This window comes from Myiozetetes cayanensis, unplaced genomic scaffold (assembly GCF_022539395.1).
Source record: "Myiozetetes cayanensis isolate MyiCay16 unplaced genomic scaffold, myiCay2020 scf13, whole genome shotgun sequence".
Taxonomy (NCBI): Eukaryota; Metazoa; Chordata; class Aves; order Passeriformes; family Tyrannidae; genus Myiozetetes; species Myiozetetes cayanensis.
In genome coordinates, this window is record NW_026086937.1 from 21,897,166 (window position 1) to 21,920,065 (window position 22,900).

Genomic DNA, 22,900 nt, shown 5'->3' on the forward strand with positions numbered 1-22,900 from the left:
TCTCCGGAGGCAGCAGGCGGTGTGGCGGGGTTTGGCGTCTCCCAGCCGGAATAACTCGCGGTTATTGCCCCATCTCTCCTAAACGTGGAGCGGAGCCGCTGCTGGATCCCTCGGGAGCTGCGTGGGGCGATCCGTGGGATATCTGGTGATGGATATCCCTGTGGGTGGCAGCGGCACGTACAGAGCGATTAAACCACGTTCAAAAATGACACTAAAGTTCTGGGCTCGTCTTTGGAAGGGAAAATGTTATTTGCCCTTCTCTCCACCCTCCTGGCTGTGTGTCAGCTCAAGGGAACTTCAGTGCTCCAACCTGTAATGGTTCAGACTTGGTGATCTTAAAGGTCCTTTCCAACCTTAACAATCCAAGGATTCTCTGCTCCCAGTATCACTTTTTCTTTGGATTGTCCACTCTGTTGATACTAAGCAGTAAGATACTTTTACAGCTGGGCACTGTAGGAAAAAGGTCTGATTTCATGCTTATTTTCCCACAGTACTAATGTATTATTACTTCAAAACTTTTTATTCTAATGTTAATGTCTTCCATTTTCATTTTGGCTGCTTATATGTGCACATATATTATGCTGCTTACACATATACATGTATTTGTTTTCTTGTATTGCAGTTCTGACATATGGCTTTTAATGTTACGCCTGAACAACTGAGATGAGACTGAAGATTTCTCTTTTAAAGGAGCCAAAACATATCCTTTGTCACAGAAAAAAACATGTTAGTTCTGAATAGACTCTTTTCCAGAAAATATTTCTTTATCACAGAAATTACAGTAAATTGCAGGTGGCTTTTTGTTTCTTTTTCCTTTCCTCCCCTTGTCCTTCAGTGCAGCCTTTAAGGACAATATTTTAAGAGATATTGAATATTTTTGGAGTAATAAGTTCACTTTGGAAGCTCTCAGTGTTTTGCTAGGAAGGTTTTGAGTTTTCCTACTTATTTGTAGTGACAAGTTAAAAGCTTTCCCAGACAGCAAAGGAGAGCAGTGATTTATTTACCTGCATGTAGCAGATGTAAACAAAAGTGTGATTTTCCTATTAATATATTGGATACATAGCAATTTATAATTTATGTGTTAATAAACCAACGCTTTTGAATGAGATTGGGTGTTTTGCTCTGGCATTGAGCACTCAGACCCTTCTAAAGGTGTAACCCAACATTTCAATAACTTTGCATCATCACAGTAATTATATTTTCACATGAGGGTTTGCTTTATTTTTGGGTGAGTTTCATGCCACAAGAGAGCACAAAAAGGAAAGAAGACTCGTAGTGTTTGTACAAAACATTCCATGTAATCTTAGGAAAATCATCTTCCTGTATCGTTCCTTCAGTTTTACGTAGCTTAGGTATTTTTTAAGCTTATTTTTATTAGTTAAAAGGTTGATATTCCTCAATTGAGTTGCACATAAGGAAGTGGTGAGCTGTGTGGGATGGACCACGGCTGACGAGCTCTACTCGTGCAGTGACGACCACCAGGTGATGAGATGGAACCCCCTGACGAGCGAGACCGCGCGCGTGGTGAAGCTCCCCGAGGATCTTTATCCCATCGATCTCCACTGGTTCCCCAGGAGCATCGGTGGGAAGAAGCAATCCCACGCTGAGAGCTTTGTCCTGACGAGTTCTGATGGTAGGGCAGTGGAAATTATCTATCCTTTCACCCCACCCAGTGTTTCTGTCCCTCAGGTACACGGGGTGTTGTTCTGGGAGCAGGGAGGTTGGAGGATTCCTGTTGGGGGGTGTTTTCCCTGCTCCTCACAAAGACCAGGAACTGATTTTGGACACAGCCACCTTTTTCTTCCTGCCTGAATTTTCCTGCAACAGCAAATCCCTCTGTGTGATCAGGATTCCTGGAAACTCCCTGGATCCAATGGAAAAAGAGGATAATGTCTTTACAGCATTGCATTAATTCCTGGTTGAACTCCAGATGTTTGTGAAATTAGAGCAAATGTAAATTTAATCCCTGTTGGGTTTTCTTCTCAGATGCTTCTCTTGGGGGACATTGTTCTTTTGACTTCCTACTTACACCCATCTTGTTGCTGCTTTTTTTACCAAAACAAAGAATATGCTCAGCCTTAAATTGCAAATGAAGCACAAATCACAAGTGATTTGGCCCATTTTTTCAGTTTTTATTGATAGTTTTACACTGGGTCGGCATTTAAGAGTCTGTGAAAAGTCATGAAGAAAACATCCATGTTTTATATTCCGTGTTTGAATGGGGTGTGAATCTTCCACCTGAAATTCCTCCAAATCTGGAGAGTCACTGTCAGACTGAGGCCACTTCTACCTTCAGTGCTTACTCTTCCCCTGCAAGGCTACAATTAACTGTTTCCCTGTTGGAAAGCTGCCTTGTGAAAGAAGCAGGAGCTCGTGGATTGGGAAAAGATGCAAAAAATTGGTTAAAGAGTTGGATGTTTCCCTGTATAAAGGGATTTTATCCCAGACTCTGAGACGTGCCCATTGTTTTCCTGATAATTTGGCCTCACCAAAACCTTCAGGCCCTTGCCAGCTTCCTCCTCTTCCATCTGAATTTATTTTAATGTGTTGAGGGGTTGCTTAAATTTAAATTCTGTTGGTTCAATGTCTAAAATGCCATGGAATTCTTGATATCCTTTAAAAAAGGAATGGCTGGGAAGAGCTCAGCACTTACTGCTGAGCACTGCAGGTGATGGCATGAGAACATTCATGTCATATCAGGTTTAATTATTCTGCAGTGACAAAGGTCTTGGCTACAGATGGAACAAGTATAGAAAATAAACCATGTTTATAATGTATTAATTGAAGGCCATTTTAGCAACTTAATTGGAGGAAACACTGTTGAATTCCTCTGAATCCAGGTATTATTTGTGCATGGAAAATGAGATTCTCAGACCTGAGAGGTGATCTGTAAGTGATACATTAATTAGATAAGATATATTTGATAATTATACAATAATGGAATGCTTTAAATTAACCCCCTGGAAGTGTCCAAGGCCAGGTTGGATCAGGGGCTTGGAACAACGTGGGATAGTGGAAGGTGGAATAGGTTGAGACTTAAGGTCCCTTCCCACCCAAAGCATCCTGTAATTCTCTGATATTTGAAATATAGAGACAAAGTGATTTATCCAAACCCTACTTTTCCCATCAGTGTCAAAAATCTTTTCCTTGGAGACCTTGCACTGCCACAGATTTATTTGGATGATGGTGCCCTTTTGGTAAAAAGCAGAGTGTGATTGATTTGTGGAGAGCCCAGGGGATTGTTTGGTGGTAGAGCCACCAGAATGCTTTTCCTTGGATTTACCTTGGCTTTATTTGATATTTTTGGGATGTTGTGTTTGTCCCAAAGTTCTGGGTGCTCTGGAACTTCCCTGTAGGGCTTTGCTGGCTGGGAGGTTAAAACAAATAACATTAAAATCACATTAAAACAAATTGCATTTTCAAGCAGTTCATTTGAATCCCTGGGCTGGTTTAAGCCACTCTTATTATATATAGATATAAAATCACACATACATAAATTTATATGAATTATATTATTTTTTTTAATATCTTTAGGGAAATTCCACTTGATTTCCAAGTTGGGAAGAGTGGAGAAAAGTGTGGAAGCACATTGTGGGGCTGTGCTTGCAGGAAGGTGGAATTATGAAGGAACAGCACTGGTGACAGGTGAGCATTTGCACATTCCTGAAGTGGTTTGAAACCCAAAGTAGCAGAAGAGCCCTTTCAAAATCAAACCTTCTGGTTTTTTAATACAGTATTTCATGATTTAAATTGTAGTTACACTGAATTTGGATGAATAAAACTGAGTCTTAATTGTTCACACACTGCTTGAAATTCTGTGAGAAAGAAAATGGAAACACAAAATCAGCAATAAAAATGAAGTTCCTTTTTTTTTGGTCCTAATTATCACTGAGGTTGTTCTCACCTTGTTTAATAGAAGTTAATTTTGCACTGAGTCAGTTCTATTTTAGATTAACATTGTCTATTTTAGCTAATAGAAGATCTGGTAAAAACATTCCTCTTTTTTAGTGATCCTATTTATTAATATGGAAGAATTCCATCCAATTTCTAGGAGCACCTTTTTCCTCATTAATTGGATCTGGGAGGTTTAAATTGCAGGACCAGAGCTGCACATTTTAAATATGAGAGCACACCAGGAAATCTGGGCTCTTAATCACAGAAGAGACTTGTTCATAATAACAAAATCACCATCCTAAATATTTTTTTCCTTAATATATTTCCTATTTGCACGTTTGGAAGACTAAATAAAAGGTATTTACCTGTAAAATCTGGATTTCTTTTAACTCAAACGTTTCTTAGGGAGAGAAACAAACACCATGATTGTTAATTATTGCACTGAATGGGCTGATTTCTCTGCTCATTTCCAGTTGGTGAAGATGGCCAAGTGAAAATCTGGTCGAAAAGTGGAATGTTGAGATCCACTTTAGCTCAGCAAGGTAAGAGCATTTCCTCCCTCCTCAAGAACAGCCCCCCCAGTCTGGCAGTGCTGCTCTGGTGAAGAAAAACTTCACCAAAGAAGAGAAACTTCATTAAAATGAGATGTAAATGGCAGTTGAATGCAGGAGGAACTACATTTAATAAAGTCTTCGAAACTCTCATTTTCACCAAGAATTCTCCCAGTGAAAAGCATTTTTAGACAGCAGTTCCACCCCAAGGATTTTCTGCTATTTCAGGGAGGGCACTGAGCTAAATTTTGTTTTTCAGACTTCGTGCGTGGAGCCCACGTGACCCTGCTGACATTTTGGAAGAAACCACACGCACCTGGGCTCGGGTTTAAATGTCAACCCTTTTCTTTATCTCTTTCTGAAACAAATTCTCTCGATTCTTTCAACCTGGGCAAGGCCTTTTAACCACAGGAGTGGAGGTGAAGTGCACTGCAGTTCTTTTGAGGAAGTTACCCCAGCAGATGTGATGTTTTTGTGCTTGCAGTGTACAAAGACGAGCCAACTGAAGGAGAATTTTGGAACAAAAAAAAAATAAATAAAAACTGAAGCTCACAATCTTCCACTTTTTCAGTTGGTAACGTTTTCAAGGGGATTGTGCTTAATGGAGCTTATTTGAGATTCCAGGGAGATTATAAAGGAAGGGGGATGTTCTAGTTTGTAGCAGGAATTTTCCCTGGTTTCTGAAGTTTCTGGTGCAGTACAGAAGTGCAGTTGAGTCCCCATAGAATAACTGTCATCTGGTTATTGGTGTTTTTAAGATAAGCTCCCATGAGGTTCCAAAACCCTTTAAATTGAATTTACAGAACGAGAATCCCCCAGACTCCTCAGTGGGATCAGGGTGAGATTCTGCAGAAATCACATTTTTTCAGGGGGTGTGAGATGTTTGAGCTCATTTTTCACTTCCTTTGCCATCTCCTTGAGAACTGAAAGCGTTCCCATTGCAAACACTCTTTGAACTCTTTGTGTTGGGAATATATTTCCAGGCTCTTCTCTTTGGATGATGCTCCACTTGCCTCTTCTATCTTTGGATTTTACTCCCTACAAAACCATGGCCATTCATTTTCCCCTTCTTTAGCTTTGCCAGTGCTTCCATGGAGCATTCCAGCTGTACATCCAGGCTGGTGGAACCCTTTGACCCCTCCTGCTTTAGTGTTGCCCTTATGGCTGTGTTTGTTCCTTGAGCCACTTCTTCATCCCTGAATTCTCCTGATATTCCTTTGGTTCCTCCTCACCCTGAGCTGTTGTGTTTGGGATTCCAGCTGAGACAATGCACTGACCAAAAGATCTCCTGTGGGATGGGAAGAATCCTGATATTCCTCCTTCAAATCCTCACTTTTCTGCCTTTCTCCCTCCTTTTCTCCCCGAATATTCCTTCCTGCAGCTGTTTGTCCCCACCACAATTCCCTGCAGTGTTCCTGTTCCACTGAATTTTCCCTTCCCAGAGTGCTGGCAGTGTTTTCCCCACCGACTTCTTGTTAAGTGCAGAAGGAAATGAGTTAACTCAGCTCCTGCTGTTAAGCCCTGGAAATTGTGGTTAAGTAGTCAGCCATCATAAAAAAAAAAAAAGGCAAACATTTGGTTTAAATAGAAAAGTTCTTCTGATTGTTAAATCAGCATTAAAGCAGGAGACAAAAAAAAATTAAAAAAAAAAAAGGAGTTTATTTAGAATTCCTGTTCCAGCTGGTGACAGAATTTATGTCATTTGCAACAGGAGGAAAAGAACCAGGGCCACATTTACTTAATGTATGTTGTGTGTTTCTGAGAGTTGTCTCCTGTGATGGTTGACAGCGAAACAAATCTTGCATAATTCTGTATTTCTGAGTGATATAAATGCCTTTCTGAAAGAAAATCCATGAAAGACAAAAATACTCAGGAGCAACAGCAGCAGATCCTGGTTTCGAGTTGGAATATTTGGAAGCCAGGGTATTTTTATATCTATAAATACATGTATAAATAAATATAAAGACATATATAATACAGTATCTTAATTCACATATATAATACAGCTTTAAAAGGACAGGGAAAGTCACCAGGAATGTTTTCCATGCCCACAGGAAGCCCCGTGTACTCCGTGGCCTGGGGACCCGACTCCGAAAAAGTTCTTTACACCTCAGGGAAGCAGCTGATTATTAAACCTCTCCAGCCAAATGCTAAAGTTTTGCAGGTATTATCAATTTTATTTTTTTTTTCAATAAATAAAGGATACAGAAAAGCAGCTCTTTTAATCTGCACTTAAAGCAGGTTTTTAGGGCGGATTTTCGTGCTTTGATTCTGCCTCGGTCAGGCTTTATGTCATTTATTTTCCTGCTGAGTCACAGAATCACTGAGGTTGGATGAAACCTCTGAGATCATCCAGGTCAGTGAATGATGAATATTAAAACTAGAAGTCAGGCTGGGTTTAATTGGTTTTGTTTCCATTTCAGTGGAAGGCCCATGATGGGCTGATTTTAAAGACTGACTGGAATTCAGTGAACGATCTGATCCTTTCTGGGGGTGAAGATTGTAAATATAAGGTGAGTTCTGCTTCACTTTGTAACTAAATGGCCAGAAAAGTTATTAGACTGAATTTTAAAAATTTTAATAGTAATTTTTTGGGGTTGGTATCTTCTGTATCCAAAATAAAAGGCACATATTGTGTCTCTTCCCTTGAGTAGGAACTTAATTTTAAGTGTATCTTGTCCTGTCAGCAAAGTGTGTAGTGGCTGTGATAAAACACACACAGTTAAACACCCAGAAACACCCAAATTAAAAAATAAGCAAATTAAAAAACCTCACATAAATTTAAAAAAATAAAATCCATATTTATTAAAGTGTTAAAATGAAATGATTTTGTGGATTCTGCTGATTTAAAAAAAATAAATCTACCTTGGAAATTTTCAGAGGGGCCTCATATTTTGGGAAATGTGTGCAAATGGGATAAACTCTGTGGTTATTTTACAGACTTGGGGTCACTATTTACAGGGAATTATGTTATACAGAACAGTGTAACACTTGCCATGGCAGCAAAGAGAAGTTTCTCTCATTAAACAAACCAATCTGGATTAGGAAGAGCGGGGAAATTCCGTGAAAAGTGAATTCCGACACGGGAGATTTTTCCAGTTCTGCTGACATAACATGCAGAGTTATCCAGAGTTATCCCTGCTCCTGCTGGGAGAGAGGATGGAGTCAATAACCCCAGGCAGGCTGTGCTGGCTGAGGTGGATGTTTGCTCTGTGCCCTGCAGGTGTGGGACAGTTACGGACGTCTCCTGTACAGCTCCCAGCTCCAGGAATATCCCATCACTGCCCTGGCCTGGGCCGTGGATGGGGAATTGTTTGCCGTGGGCTCCTTCAACACCTTACGGCTCTGTGACAAAACTGGGGTGAGTGGCAGCCAGAACCGGGGGGAACTGGGTAAACTTAGGGAATATTCCTCGGGATATCGGCGATTCCATGAGGAAAAACCACATTCCCACTGCCCCAGTTTGGGGCATAATAAAGGCTCAGTCTGTGCACTGGGTGCAAAATGCATTTAAATTGTTGGCCCCACCCGCAAAAGGGGGTTTTATTTCAGTTTATAGCTCAGTGATGCCACTTCTTACACAGGAGACAGCGGGGGATGGAAAGTGCAATCTGCTCTCCAGCCTTAGGCCAAAGAGAAATAAAGATGTATTTATTGCTAATTTAGTATTATATTATTGCTATATAAATACACATTAGAAATATTGTTATATTTATGTTTATTACTAATTTAGTACTATATTATCACTATATACACATTCAAAATATTGTTATAGTTTATGTTTATTGGTTTGAAAATTCTATATAAATTGCAATTCATTACTTTGAAAATTTTATATAAATTGCAAATTATTACTTTGAAAGTTGTAAATTATTAATTTGAAAATTTAAAAAAATTACTTTGAAAGTGTATTATATAGGATATATATACATTTTATAGTATATGTAGTACATTGCATATATTGTATCTATAATATATATAATATAGTATATATTATATTATAATATAGTATATATTATATATACTATATTATACTATATAGTATATATAGTATCTATACTGTGTTATACTATGTATAGTAATATAGTATATATATTATATATTTTATATAGTATATAAATAATTCAAAATATAAATTATTAACTTAATTTAATTTCTTAATAATTTAATTAATTATTATGATATTTAATTTTACTTTATATATTTATTTATAATAATTTGTTTAATTTAATATAAATTATTTAATTTATCATATCAATTATATATATAAATCTTATATATATAAAATTTTCAAAGCAACAAATTGCAATGACTACCCATAAAAAGCAAGGAGTGTATAAAAATTTCTTCAAGAAGGGGGTAGAACATCAGCATCCTGCACTTTTATTACTATATTACATTTTATTCTTTTTCCTTCTGGGTCGTTAGTGCCATTTTTCCCCTTGGTCTGCAGTTCAGATTCATCCGAGGCCGCTCCCCATCCCTGCGCTGGTGTCTGAGTCAGCCCCAGCACAGATTGACCTCATTGTCTCTGTGGGTTTCCTGTGGTTCTGCAGCTTTTTGTTGCACCAAACTTGCCTTATTTGGGGTTTTTATGGGCCCGTTTTCTGCCTCTTTTCTTGTCTTTGTTGCTTTTCTGGGGGAGTTAAAAAATGGCTGGGGTGGTTTGGGTGCCATCAGCGGATCCTGGTTCACCTTCCCATCGACTTCAGCCTGGGTGTTCCAGGAATTTTAAATTCCTGAAGAGCCTTTTGAGAGGATAAAACGTGGTTCATCACCCCACTCTTAAAGAAACAATTTTATTATTTGTATTTTATTATTTGTATTTTAATGTTCATTAAAATACAAATCCCCAGTAGCTGCTGCCAGATGCTTTGTCAGCTCCCAATGACAATGTATTATCCTCAAATCCTTAATTTTTCCCTGCAAGTTTCTTTGCTGATACTGGACAGTAAATATCTATATCATTAACTCTTCTCTGCATGTGTATTCATTTTGGGGCACAATTGCAGCAAATTTAGGGGGTCAGAATTCACCTCTCATGTTCTTTCCACTTGCTGGCTTAGTTGTCACGTTCCAAATGAGACTTACAGATTTAACAGCAGCTTTAGAAGCTTTATTTCTTCATTTCAAAACCACTCTAGCATTAGAAATTATATAAATATATATAAAACATCCTGCAAAATACCAAGCAAAATACATTTAACATTGAAATTTGCTGCCTTCTTAATGCCCATGATCATTAAACCTGCAGAGAAATATAAATAAATCCATATATTTGAGGTGTAAAGCTGATGGACTGATGGATATTCAGCCTTCCTGGTGTTCCCAGCTTTCCAGGATGGGATGCCTTGGATGGAGGGCAGTGCTTCAAAAGTTCATTTATGTCAGCTATTTCCTGTGGCTCTGCTGCTTCCCTCGACACGACTGAGCAGGTCCAAATATTTACACAGTGAGAGATGGGAAGAATGAGTGAAATTCCCTGATTTCCTCCTTCCCCGCTCCACTCCCACAGAGGGAGCTTGGAAAAAGGACCAGATCCAGCTGCTCCAAAGGCAGGAAAAGTGTGAGGCAAAATAGAACATGACAGGTGATGTGGGGACAACTTCACAGAGTCATTCCTGCAGTCACTATTTAAAAAAAAAATAAAATAAAGGAGTGTATTTAGGAAATCCTATTTCAGATTTTGAAGTTGTTCCTGTCTTAGCAATGGAGAGCTAAATGATTTTTATTAGTACATTTTATATACATGATAAATGCCCCAGACATCTGCAGGGACTATGAATCACTGGAGTGGTGGGATTTACACTGGGAGCTTCAAAAAGAACTGGAAAACAAAGCCTTGAATGGCTCTTTAGATTTTTATTTTTTTTCCCCTTAAAAATGTAGGTTATGATTCTGGAAATATTTTAGTATTTCAATGACCTGGAAAAAAAAAAAAAGGCTTATGGTTAAAAGGCTCATTTTAGGCAGCAGAAGAAATCAGAGTATAAAATGTGTTGTGAGCATCAGGTGAGGCTTTAATTCCAACTGTGTCCCCCTTTTGGCATAATTTCACATATCCAATAGTCAATCCAATGTCTGTTTAAATTTCAGCTTCAATCACATGGTTCTTACTGATTTGCTTCTAAAGATTTCAAAGATAGTTGAAAATTCAAGTAGTTCTCCAATTACTACATGTTTAAATATTCCACTGTAGAATTATGAGGAGGCAATAGTTGAGATTTGCTGCTTGTTTTCAAAGCTGGTTTAAAGTCTTGCTAAAATTCCATGAAAAGGTTATTTCGGTTTTGTGTCATTCAGAGATTAGGGGTGATTTGTGTGTTGAGTTGCAGGAAATAAAAAACAAGGCTCTTGGTCTGAAAAATCCTGCTTTTGGACAAGGATTTATTAATAATAAAGGTCTAAACTTCAGAGGAGTCTTTGTGCATAAAATGGGGGAAAATTCAGAATAAACTTCTTTGTCGGAGGACATTTCTGATACATCGCTCACAGCGAGTAAATCGAATTATTCCTAAGCGGTTTTAATCCCTTTTTTTACTGATTTTTGTTTTATTTGACAGTGGTCTTATGCCCTGGAGAAGCCCAACACTGGCAGCATCTTTAACATTTGCTGGTCCATCGATGGCACCCAGCTGGCTGGAGCCTGCGGGAACGGCCACGTCCTCTTCGCCCACGTCGTGGAACAGCGGTGGGAGTGGAAGAACTTCGAGATCACCTTGATCAAGAGGAGAACCATGAAGGTGAAATTCCAGTTCTGAGCTCTGCAGGATTTTAATTTGGAAGAGTTTGGAATGGAATTTGTCCCCTCTGTTCCCGGACATCGCTCCCCGAGCACTGGGATAATCCAAGATTCCCATCCTGCTGGATTTTCCAAGCGCCACATTTGCTGTTGGACACCAAGCCTGTATTTTCAACATCAGAGTCGAGTTCCTAAATCCATAATCAGGCCCTTTGAATGCCTTTTTGCCCCTGATTCTTCCCATGTTGGATTTGGAACTGGGAAAAGCTGGAAGAAGAGCGGTGCTGTGGGAGTTTGGGTGGGATGTGATGAGTCAGTGTCTGGGAACACAGAGGACAAATCAGCAGGTAAAAAATTCCCATTTTTTTTTTTAATCATTTCATTCCCAGACATCGACTCGTAACAGATGGACTCTGGGAATGATCTCCAGGGGATCTGAATATGCAAACACCGAGGAAGTAAAACCAACCCTGAGTCAGGACTAATTTTCCATCTTAGCATTTTTGGGAGTGAATTTATTCCTATATGTTCATGTAGGAAAATGTTGCCTGCCAAAAAAAAAAGCCAAAATTGTGGTTGCATTTTCTTTCTGAGTGCAACAGCCAAGTTAATTATGGTCACAGCAATTAATAATCTTTGGAAATGGTTTTAGAAATAATTGAGCTCAGGCCTTGTTTTGCAATTGGTTGTGTAATGGAGAGAATCAAAAGGAAGTTGCCACCCTCAGGATGGTGCCATGATAAAAAAACCCCAAAAAACCCCCAAAAAAACCCCCCAAACAAACAGGACACTTCTCTGTCCAAGATGCCACCTTAGATTTTTAACTGTCTAAAATGTCTGAGCTCAGAAATCTCTGTGGATCAGAGGCAAAGGTTGTAACTGGAGCAGATTTTTAGTGAAATGGCAAAGGCACAACCTGCTCGTGGAGGCACTCCTGAAATTCCTGGACTCTGGAGCGTGGAAGCATCAAAATCCATGCTCCAATCCCTCCTCCCAATCCTGGATATTGCTGGATTGTTCTGGGATCACTGAAATGGGAATTTTCCAACATCTGGATGATTTCCTCAAGGAGAAATATTTCAGTTTTTCATTGCATCTGTCGTTGTTTTATTCAGCTCAGTTTGCCCTTTGTAGGTGCACAATGTCATGAACGATGCCGAGGATTCCTTGGAATTCCGGGACAGGGTCATTAAAGCCTCCTTGGACTATGGATATCTGGTTGTTTCCACTTCCCTTCAGTGTTACGTGTTCTCGTGAGTAACTCCCAATCCATCTCCCTCAACTCTATCCAACAGCTTTTTTTTTTTTATCCAACCTCCACAGCACTGTAAACCAGTTCAGAAATATTAAAAAATATCTTTATTTCCCATAAATATGATTTTTCTGCTTGCTAAGACTGCTGCTGCTGGGAGGGGATGCAAAAATTAACTATATTATGTGCTTATCCACGTTTCTTGGCTTCCTAAATACTGTTTTAATTTTAAAAACCTCCCCTTTCAGGAGTGTTAAATCTGCAGGATTTGCTTAGTGAATCCAACTTTGTGTTTTGCAGAGTGAAGATTTTTTGGGGGGGTTTTAATGCTGATCTTTTTTTTTTCTTTCATTTCAGGACAAAGAACTGGAACACCCCACTGATCTTTGACCTGAAGGAGGGAACTGTGAGTTTGATTTTACAAGCAGAAAGGTACCTTTTGGGACTCCTGGTAATGCCCTTTATTAGATGTGGACACAATAGAATTATTAACTATTAAATGTGGATGTGGAAGCACAAACTGAAATATTACAAGTGGAAAACACAGATTTCTAACAGATTTCTCATATAATTAAAAATGGAAAACACGTGAAAAAAGCATAAATATTTCTGATAGTAAATATTTCTCCTGGAAGGAGATAACTTTCACGTTAAAAATTAACTCTCCCACACAGAGCTTCCAGAATTACCTTAGAAATAATGAGGTTGAACTTGAAACAGTTGCAGGATTTTAAACAATTCCCTTCACATTGTGAAATTTTCTTCCTGTTTTTCTGTATTATTTAGTGTTTAATTCTTTTGCTGTTTGGTTTTGGGGGTTTTTTTGTAGGCATTTTCTTCTTGTAGATGGTGGAGGACTTTATTTATATTCCTATGAGGGCAGATTAATTTCCTCTCCAAAATACCCAGGCATGAGGACAGACATTTTAAATGCCCAGACGGTGTCTCTGAGCAATGACACCCTGGCAGTGAAGGACAAAGCTGATGAGAAGGGTGAGTTCTCTGGGATTTATTAGAAAAAAAAAATATATTTATTGTAGAAATTCGTATATTCACTCTAAGAATTATTTTAAATTAATATATTCACTATAAAAATGAATTGCAATTACGAGTCTTGCTTAAAATATATATATATATATATATAAAACTGAAATTCCAGTTGAGTAATGGAGCAGAACTGTGGAATATTTGCAGAAAATAACAGAAAAACAGATTTTCACACCCTTACATGGGATTTTTCTAAAAACTCAGCAACTTTTTGTGCTTTCCTGCTGCTCTAAAAAAAAAACTTCCAGTGCTTTAGCTGGGATTAATTTTAGTCCTCAGATGTTCTTTGCTTTGGTTTTAATGGATTTGTGTCTTCATAGCTTTTGTCTTACCTTTGTATCTGTGTAGATTTATCTCTTTTATAAATTTATATCTCTCTATATATAATTTTATACTCTTAAATGTTGTATTTTTGACACTGAAAACTCAGTGATATTCCCTGACAATAAACCACACCTGCTAAAATACAATAAAACCCAACAGAATAAAACCACAATTTTCTTTCTCTGGCTGAGACAACGACCTTTATTAATATTTTTAGTTTCTGCCTGTAAAAAAAAATAAAGATACGTTTTAGGGTTTAAACGACTGAAAAACCACGTGGAGTTTTTCCAGGTAGGAAAAAATAAAACCAACCTCAAACTTATTTCTGAAATCAATTGCAGATTAATGAGAATTGAACCAATTTCACTGGTGAATTAGTGCAGTGGGTTTTTTACAGCTCCTTTAATCTCACTTCCTCCAGCTGCTCTGGGGGTGTCAAATCGACTTGCTTGGGTAAATCTAAACATTTCAAGCCTAAAAGTGAGAAAAAAAAAACACTTCTGAGGAACAACAAATTTTCTTTTGTGTCTTCAACCCTTTTTTTTTGCCTCCTCTGCACAACCAACTGATGGTTTGAACACCTGCTCTGGCAGTTTGAATTTTTTTTTTTTTGAATTCTGCCTGTAAAAGTGTGTTTATTGAGAGAGAAAAACTTTGTTTTCAGGCAGGTTGCAAATTGGAGTTTTCACTGGATACCCCAAAAAAACTCCCAGCTGATGTAGGTGGGGTTTTTTTTGGAGGGTTTTTTTTATTAAGGGGGAGGCAGAGAGAGAGTGGAACAAGTGGTAAAAGTGCAAGAATTATGTATATCATATACCATATATATATATATATAATTCAAGAATCAAGGAAAATTCAAATATCAAGTAAAATCCAAAATACCTGGATAAACCAATTGCTTTTTGAGGAAGCCAGTAATTAATGTGTAATATTAATTAATCATAACTGTGGTGTCACGAGAAGCAGCTTGAGCTGTCCTGGGAGAAAATATGGATCAGGAATTCCAAATAAAGCAGATTATTAATAAAATAAACAATGTTTCTGAGGAATGTTCTCCCCAACAGGTCTGAGGACATCTTTTAATATATCTGATATTAAATCCTTTAATTTAATTTAACCAGTCAATGGCATCACTTCCTAAACATTCACATTGATCACAATTGTGGGTTAAGGTTCAGTAAATCAGATATTGGGAACAGGAATTTATTCATTAACTTCCCTCAGAATTTAGTGTCACTTCTCCTGCTTTGAACTAATAAATTCATTTATTATGTTTTGTTTTTTCCTTCAGTTATTTACATATTTGAAGCTCTATCTGGAAAACCCCTGGGTGATGGAAAACCTCTGACCCACAAGGTGAGCTGAAGGATTTGATATCTGATTTTTATTATGCTTAGAAATGAAGAACCAATTATGGGTTTCCTCAAAAATGGGGCTGTTGAAGGTTTTAAAACCTTAATATGGAGGAGCTTTTCAGCTCTGACTGACTTTTATCTTCACTCTCCTGGTGCAGAACTTTGTTTTAATCTTCATGAAATCCAATTTATGAAATCGTAATTGGGAAATTCCCTTTTTTCCTTTCCAGACCGAGATCGTGGAGATTGCTCTGGACCAGAAAGGCCTGACAAGTGAGAGGAAAATTGCTTTTATTGATAAGAACAGAGATCTCTACATCACCTCAGTGAAGAGGTTTGGCAAAGAGCAGAAGATTGTCAAAATAGGTGAGGAAAATTCCAGTTCACGTTTTGGGACCGTGCTAGGAGGGAATTCGATTTTTCTCCAGTACTTTTGGCTGCTTTAATTCATAGTGAAATTCAACCTGAAAAAAAAAACCAAAAAACAAATATTAGAAATAATTCTTTAGGCAGTTTTAAGACATTTGATCTGAATTCTGATAACTTTTATAACGTGTGAAACACAAACCAGGGGGTTACAACCAGCCCTTTGAAATGAGCTAAAAACGATGAAAAATTACCATTTTACTCCAGTTTGAGAAGGGCACCTTTACTTTGGAAGCTTCTCACGGAAATGCACGTTTTTTGTCTTGAAATGAAGGGACAATGGTTCAAACCTTGGCTTGGAATGACGCTTCCAACATCCTCTGTGGGATGCAGGACACCCGGTTGACAGTCTGGTACTACCCCAACACGGTCTACGTGGACAAAGATCTCCTCCCCAAAACCCTCTGTGAGAAAGATGGAAGGTAATACATCATCTTTGGATGAAAAAGGATGTGTTTTAACCAGTTTACTCATCCCTTCCCAAACTGTGAACCAGAGGTTGCAACTTTTCAAACTCTCTTCGTGTTACTTGATTGGGAAATGAGGGGAAAAAAGTGGGGTTTCTACTTAAATCACGAAGTGTGGAGTTGAAATGATGATGGGCAGTTTGAAGGTAGAGCAGCATCTTGGTGCAACAGCAAGGTTTTAATTCTGTCTCATGGAAACCTGCCCAAACAAACAAAAAAGATCTGTTTAAATTGTTGGAAATCAAAAATAGAAGGATACAAAGTCGGTGACGATTTCTGTTTCTGTCGAAAGGAGTGAGGATTAACTTCCCTTTCTTCCTCTCCACAGCGAATTCAGCAAAAACCCCCAGATTGTGAGCTTTGTGGGGAATCAGATAACCATCAGGAGAGCAGATGGTTCCCTTGTGCACCTGAACATCTCCCCTTATCCCGGGATTCTCCACGACTACGTCCGGGCTTCCCGCTGGGAAGACGCCGTCAGGCTGTGCCGCTTTGTCAAGGTAAATGCTGAGCCCTGGGAATGTTCAGCTGCCATTCCACGCTGCTGAATTTCTTTGGGCTGCCCGTGGAAAATTCTGTGGTTTTCATCATCTGCTCTCACAATCAGAATTTCATTTCCTAACCTACCCAATGGCACCATTGTCATTATAAAGAATAATCCTTCTTTTTTGAGTCATCCCAGCTGGATTGAACACAGAGCTTCACTTTTCAGGACTGGGCTTTAATCAAACCAATTAAGAATGACCTTAATTTCCACAATTCTCTCTTATTTTTCTTATTTTCTTTCACTTTGTTTTTTTTTCTTTTCCCTTGCTTGCTTTTTTAATTATTTAGACAACAGCAACAGGTGAGGTGAGTGTGGTAGTGTTTAAAACAAAACCCAATCCCTCCAAGCTCTAATTCCTTTATCCCCTTTACTCCTAGAAAAGAGTTTTCATCCTGACCTTAAATGTGTATTTCAGGCATTCCTGTGACTGCTTTATAAAATCAATACCCAGCCATGTAAGTTGGGTTGTATAATTATAATAAAGTCGTTATTTTCCATGTGAAGAGTCTTCTCATCATCTGATTGAAGCATCCAAATCAGGTTATTTGGATTTTTGGCAACCCAGGCAGACAGTTCAAAATATTTCTAATTAGGAATAAGAAAATGGAGGGATATTTCTGAGGTGGGGGGAAAAAAAGAGCAGCAAGACCCATCAGGGGACAACTCCTGCAAACTTCCTCTGGATAATTTCACTCTGAACTTCCCATATTATCACCTAATTTTATAAATAACGGGGAAGTGGGAAAAAAAACATGACCAAGATGTTTATGATGTCCAAATTAGAGCTTTCAGCTGTGGTAGCCCAATTATAGCTATAGTAGGAAACATATGGAAAACATATTTCTATATTAGAAATTAGAAATTTCTGTATTAGAAATATGTTTCAGCAGTGTGGCTTTGTCATAAGGTTGTCACTTGATATCAAAATGTCATTTAGGATCTTCCTAAATGTTATTCTGAGTTTGTGGTTAAGGTTGTGTTAAAAACAAAAACAACAAAAAAAACCACAAAAAACCCAACAAACCTAAACAGAAACAACCAAGCAACAGAAGCAATGAAAATAATAAAAAAAGGGTGTAATAATATTATTATTACCTATAAATGTTTCCATTTCCCAGTTCAGAGAAGTAATTAAACAGCGATTTTGCAGTGAGAAACTCAGACCACAGTACCACAAGTGGCATAACGAGAAAGGACTTGTGTGCTCCCTTTGGGCAGTGATTTTTGTGTGCTCCCTTTGGGCAGTGATTTTTAGCGTGCCAACAGATGTTTGAAGGTGGAAAAGCTGCTTTTTGGTCTGAATTTCAGGAGCAGAGCCTGTGGGCGTGCTTGGCTGCCATGGCAGTGGCCAACAAAGACATGGCAACAGCTGAGATCGCCTATGCAGCCATTGGGGAGGTAAGAAAAGTGCTGCAAAGCTCAGTTTGAATCATTCCTGCCCCTTCATTAAAGTGCTGGGCTTTCTCCTTGGCAGATTGACAAAGTGCAGTACATCAATTCCATCCGGGATCTGCCCTCCAGGGAGTCCAGGATGGCTCACATGCTGCTCTTCAGTGGCAACACCCACGAGGCTGAAACTCTGCTGCTTCAGTCAGGCCTGGTTTATCAAGCTATTCAGGTCAACATCAATCTCTACAACTGGGACAGGTTGGGTTTCTGCAAGCTAAAGATGTTTTTAAGCAGCTTCTCTGATTATTTACACCAGTTGTTTTATTGCTGGCTGATATTTAGCTGACTGATTTTCTGCCTTGAACCACCCCAGAGCTGTGAAAAGATGAAGGACATCATATCCTGACAACAACCAGGAAAAGGCACATTCTTGGGCCATGTTTAGAAAACACAGATACTCTGGGAGGAAAATCCAATCCGTGCTTGGAAGGGTTTGGAAATAACATTTAAATGACATTTTCATCACTGCTAACACGGAAAAGTCCTTTGTGATGCCCCCAAACTGAGGGTGACCCTCAAGGAATTAGGGCTGTTTTGAAATATCTCGCTGCTAAAAATAGAGCTGTGGCTGTCCAGGCTCCCAGCACTGTGTAGGTGGATAAAATATGAATTAGGCCCTGAGAAAACAAAGCAGGAATTTCTCCTTTAAACACAAACCCACGTTTTGTGACACAATCTTCTGAGGCCGCTTACTCCTGATTTCTCTGCATCACTGTGGGCAAAAGGTTGTTTTCTCCCCACACATCTGTGTGGTTTTTTTGTTTGGTTGCCTATTTTGAGGCTGTGTCAGGGGAGAGGTGTAGGCTGGATATCAGGAAAAGGATTTTCTGTTATTTATGGATCAGCTGAAAACTCTGGATATCAGACACGAGTGTTCCTTTCTGAGAAGAAAACAGATGCAATGAATTTCATTAATCCAGTGACTAATCTATAATTGTAAATCCTGTAGAGCACATACCATAAATGTGCATTATTTTCAGAAGCTGTAAAAAACTTACCAACCATCATTATTTTTGACACCCCAACTCCTGCTCTATCCCAGGGCCCTGGAGCTGGCAGTGAAGCACAAGACACACGTGGACACAGTCCTGGCTTACAGACAGAAGTTCTTGAAGGATTTTGGGAAAAAAGAAACCAACAAGAGGTTTTTGCAGTATGCAGAAGGGGTAGGTGTTCCTCAGTCCTGCAGCCTGGCCTTGCTGGGCTGGGTTTGCTCTTATATTTTCCTTCTGTGGTTCAAATGTGAAGATAAATATGTAGATTTTACATCTAAGGTCATGGTTGGGTGTGTTGGGGCTGCTTGGCCAGGAAGAGCTTGGCAGGTACAGATACAGAATATATATGTTTATATATATTTATGTGAGCAGAGTGAATTTGCACCTCACACTCTCCAAACTTGGGTCTCAGAGCGCAGATTTCTGGAGGAAAGGAATCCTTTTCCACATCCATATGCTGGAGGTCTTGTCTGCTGGATCTCAGAACTGTTTGAGGGAGTGGATTTTAAGCTGTAACTAAATTTTCATTGCAACCTCCTAAAGCAAAATCAGAAGGAAATCACAAGAGCACGCAAGGGAAAAGCCAGATTTTGTGCTGCTGTTCCTTCTCAGGGATAAAAAAGGGTCTCACCTTCCCTCTCCCCACCTAAAACTCCTTCAGGCTTAAATAAGGAGGTTTTTGGGGCATGTTTTTATGGCCATCAGATGCACCATGATCCAGTTTTTTTCCCCATATCAAGCCCTTTTGGAAAACAAGACAAGTGCTGTGCCTCACACATGGCTGGGCTGAGGTTTCACTGACACAGGATACAGGCAGAAGATGACAATTCTCTGCAGCTGGAGAAGAGCCAAGGCCAAGCCAAAACACTTCTTGATGGCAGCAGAAGGGGAATTTGAAGCAGAAATCTGATTTCTGTTGCAGCAGATGACTGGTGGAACACGCTCTCAGCTCCCCCACAGGAGACATCCCTCGTTTATTATTGATGAGCTCCCAGTAACAGGACACTGCTGTCCTGACACTGAAACTAAAAGCAAGTTATTTCTGTGTTTTGATGTTTTATTATTGCCAGAAACAGGGAGATGTGTCTTGTTAAATATTTTAAATATTTTAATCAAGCTTGGTTTAGTTTAAAGGTGGAAGCTCTGTTAGGGCTCAGCTGTGCCTTGGTATCTTCCAGGAGTAGAAGTTAAATCCTCTCCTCACTTTGTCGTTGTATCTTCCAATTGTCCTGCTGGTGAATAATTAATCTGACCCCTCAGACTGACCTCTGTGTATTTGCTTTTCTGTTCTTACAGCTGGAAGTGGACTGGAATAAAATCAGAGCCAAAATACAGATGGAAATTGTTAAAGAGAGAGAACGAGCAGCAGCCAGTCCTGCAGGGAGGACCAGTGTGACTGTGCAGCAATAGCTGACATTTTGGGCACCTCAACAAGTGCTTCTGGAATGTTTTGGGCTGGCATATTTTGATAAATATTAAAAAAAAAAGCCCCAGGAACATTTAGTGGGCAGCAGGAGTGAGAATTTGTGGAGATCTTAATGGCTGGGTGCCACACAGGATGATTTATCTGCTCTCACTTTGAGCTGGGTTCATGTTCTGCTGCCCTGGCTCCATTTTAGTCCATAATATCTGAGAAAAAAAAGGGAAATTAACTGTCCCTCTGTTAGTGGCTTTTCATTTGTCATTGCCAGTCAAATGACTTCACCTTGGTTGCCTCTAATTAAGGACCAATTTCTCTGTTCAAGCACCTTGTGAAGAGGTTGGGTTATTCCTGCAGCCTCAGGGACCTCTCCAAAGTCTTGTGTAAATTGTCCCAAAAGCAAATTTAGCAAACTGTAAGTGCTGAGAATGTAAAAAAGATATAAATGCAGGACATTTCACTCCCAGTTCTGGTAACACCTCTTTCTGTCAGTGCATGTGGAGCAGCAGGTTCTTTAACAGAGAATTCCAGGTGATTTCAGCAGCTCTGCTTTGTCCCTGAGCAAAATATTTACCAATAAAGGGTATTTTCTGAGGGACTGTAAACTGTTTAAAATAGTTGGGAGTTGTACTGCACTGGGGGTTGGTTTTGTTATTCATCACTGACATTGTATAATATGTATTTTTCAAATGTTACCACCAAAAATATCTGTACATATGTGTGGGAAATGTCTTCTGGTTTTGTAAATCAATATGTGACCCTTGTGTGAATAGTTCATAAATTTCATAATAAAAACCAAATAATAAATAAATAAAAAGAAATAGCAGAAGGCACAGATGTTTCATGTATGGTTTGGTCACATCATTGCCCAGAGCAAAAATAGTGACTCCTCAGCCATTTAATATCTCTGAAAAATAAATAATCCCTTCAACATTAAAATATTTAAGCTTGATTGAAAGCAGTCTGAGAAGCAGGGATGAAATGATGGAAATTCCATTGTGGGGGTGCTGTTGAGATGGATCAGTTATCAAATATAATCCAAATTTTGCCATTGCAGGGTGGGAGTTGAGCTCTTACTCTTCATTTTACATCGACCACAACCCTCTCTGGTTATCAGAACAGCAGGTGGAAAAAAATCTCTTTAAAAAAGAGGTAAAAAGTAAAAGCTCAGGTGAGTGTTTAAAAACCCATTGCATATTTTTAATAGCTGAGGGGGGAAAATTTAAAAATACCTTCTGTTTTCTGGTGTTTAAGACAATAGGAGTTTGAGATCTCGGTTTATCTGTGGGATTTTATCCTTTGGGGCTGGAACAGGAGGAAGCTTTGAATGAATCATCTGAGCTGAAAATTTGATTTCACACTTCAGGTAGAACCATTTCCTGCAGAAAAACCCTGGTGGTTGTTGCCTTGGTCGCTTCAGAGCAGTCAAAAATTATGAAAAGCCAATCATGGAAAAGCTTGAAGCTTTCTAAAATTTAATTTGAAGTTTAAATATATATATATTTAAATAGATATATAAATATTATCTAACCTAGAGATAAGGGGGATGTGTGGGGGACACTACTGGGGTTTATATTTTTAATTAGATATATATGGGTTTAATATTTTTATTGGGTTTATATGGTTTTTTTTTTTATTATACCTACAAATTCTGAGACTTCCACTTCTTAATTTTTTGTGAGGCCAAAGATGACATTTTACTCTGCAGGGGGAAGAGCTGGGGAGAAGAAAAAAAAAGGGCTTATGAATTGATCACATGGAGGACTCTGTATTTCCAAAGAACACTTTTTATTGATCCAGTTCAGTGCTATAAAATCTCCAATACTGAAAACACGACCTGTCCATTTGAATTCAGGTGCCTTTTGCCCTCTCCTGTGGATGGTTCTGATGGAAACCGAGTGCTTCACAGAAAATCGGGATGGGCTTGGTGTCTCCAGGGGAAGGGGCAACGTGCCAGATTAAATGGGTGCACGAAACTGGGGGTGTTTAATTATTTAATTATGTTTTGCTCTATGTAAATGGGGCCGTTGAGATCCTACAGCCTGGAAATGCTCTAATTCTATTCTAAATAAACATTCTCTGTGATTACAGATGTGCCTTGAAAAGAGGAAAAGGAAAGGGCTCGAGGCTGCAGCTCCCGACAGGATCCTCCAAGTGCTCAATTCAAACTGGAGGGAAAAAAAGGGATTTTATGGAGCTTTTGGGCACAAACCGATTCCGTTCCTGGGGGAGAGCTCAGGTGAGCTCCTAATCCTGGAGGAAGCTGTGCTCAGTTGGTCATTTAGGAGTCATTTGGATGCTCCCAGCTCATCCAGGTGTGATGGCAGTGGGGATGGAGGTGCTTTGTGCCTATCCTTGGATTTATTTGCCGTGTTCCTGCCCCAGTGTTCCCGCTGTGGGCCGGAGCTGGGTTGGGATGTGCCCTTCCCTC

The 22,900-nt window shown here is 39.1% G+C and overlaps 1 protein-coding gene across 2 annotated transcripts; it reads left to right on the forward strand.

Annotated features, from left to right (window-relative positions):
• The first annotated feature begins 1,403 nt into the window (after positions 1 to 1,403).
• On the forward strand, positions 1,404 to 22,559 carry IFT80 (intraflagellar transport 80). Of its 2 annotated transcripts, XM_050308392.1 has the most exons (18): positions 1,404 to 1,633; positions 3,535 to 3,645; positions 4,368 to 4,436; positions 6,500 to 6,609; positions 6,869 to 6,958; positions 7,669 to 7,806; positions 11,009 to 11,188; positions 12,322 to 12,440; positions 12,797 to 12,871; positions 13,269 to 13,432; positions 15,102 to 15,166; positions 15,396 to 15,531; positions 15,866 to 16,013; positions 16,387 to 16,558; positions 17,914 to 18,003; positions 18,080 to 18,252; positions 19,097 to 19,220; positions 20,346 to 22,559. In XM_050308392.1, exons 1-18 carry the CDS (start codon positions 1,486 to 1,488, stop codon positions 20,457 to 20,459), a joined length of 2,226 nt encoding a protein of 741 aa, XP_050164349.1. In that variant the 5' UTR covers positions 1,404 to 1,485; the 3' UTR covers positions 20,460 to 22,559. The 2 variants fall into 2 exon arrangements, with proteins under 2 accessions (XP_050164349.1, XP_050164350.1); XM_050308393.1 differs by lacking the exons at positions 17,914 to 18,003; positions 18,080 to 18,252.
• The last annotated feature ends 341 nt before the right edge of the window (positions 22,560 to 22,900 follow it).

Bases quoted from the DNA above. Each gene is read 5' to 3' on its own strand.
- IFT80 (XM_050308392.1), top strand. From the start codon at position 1,486: ATGAGATGGAACCCCCTGACGAGCGAGACCGCGCGCGTGGTGAAGCTC. The intron at 12,441-12,796 runs GTGAGTAACTCC...CTTTCATTTCAG, and splicing joins CTTCAGTGTTACGTGTTCTC to GACAAAGAACTGGAACACCC. The intron at 15,167-15,395 runs GTGAGCTGAAGG...TTTCCTTTCCAG, and splicing joins GAAAACCTCTGACCCACAAG to ACCGAGATCGTGGAGATTGC.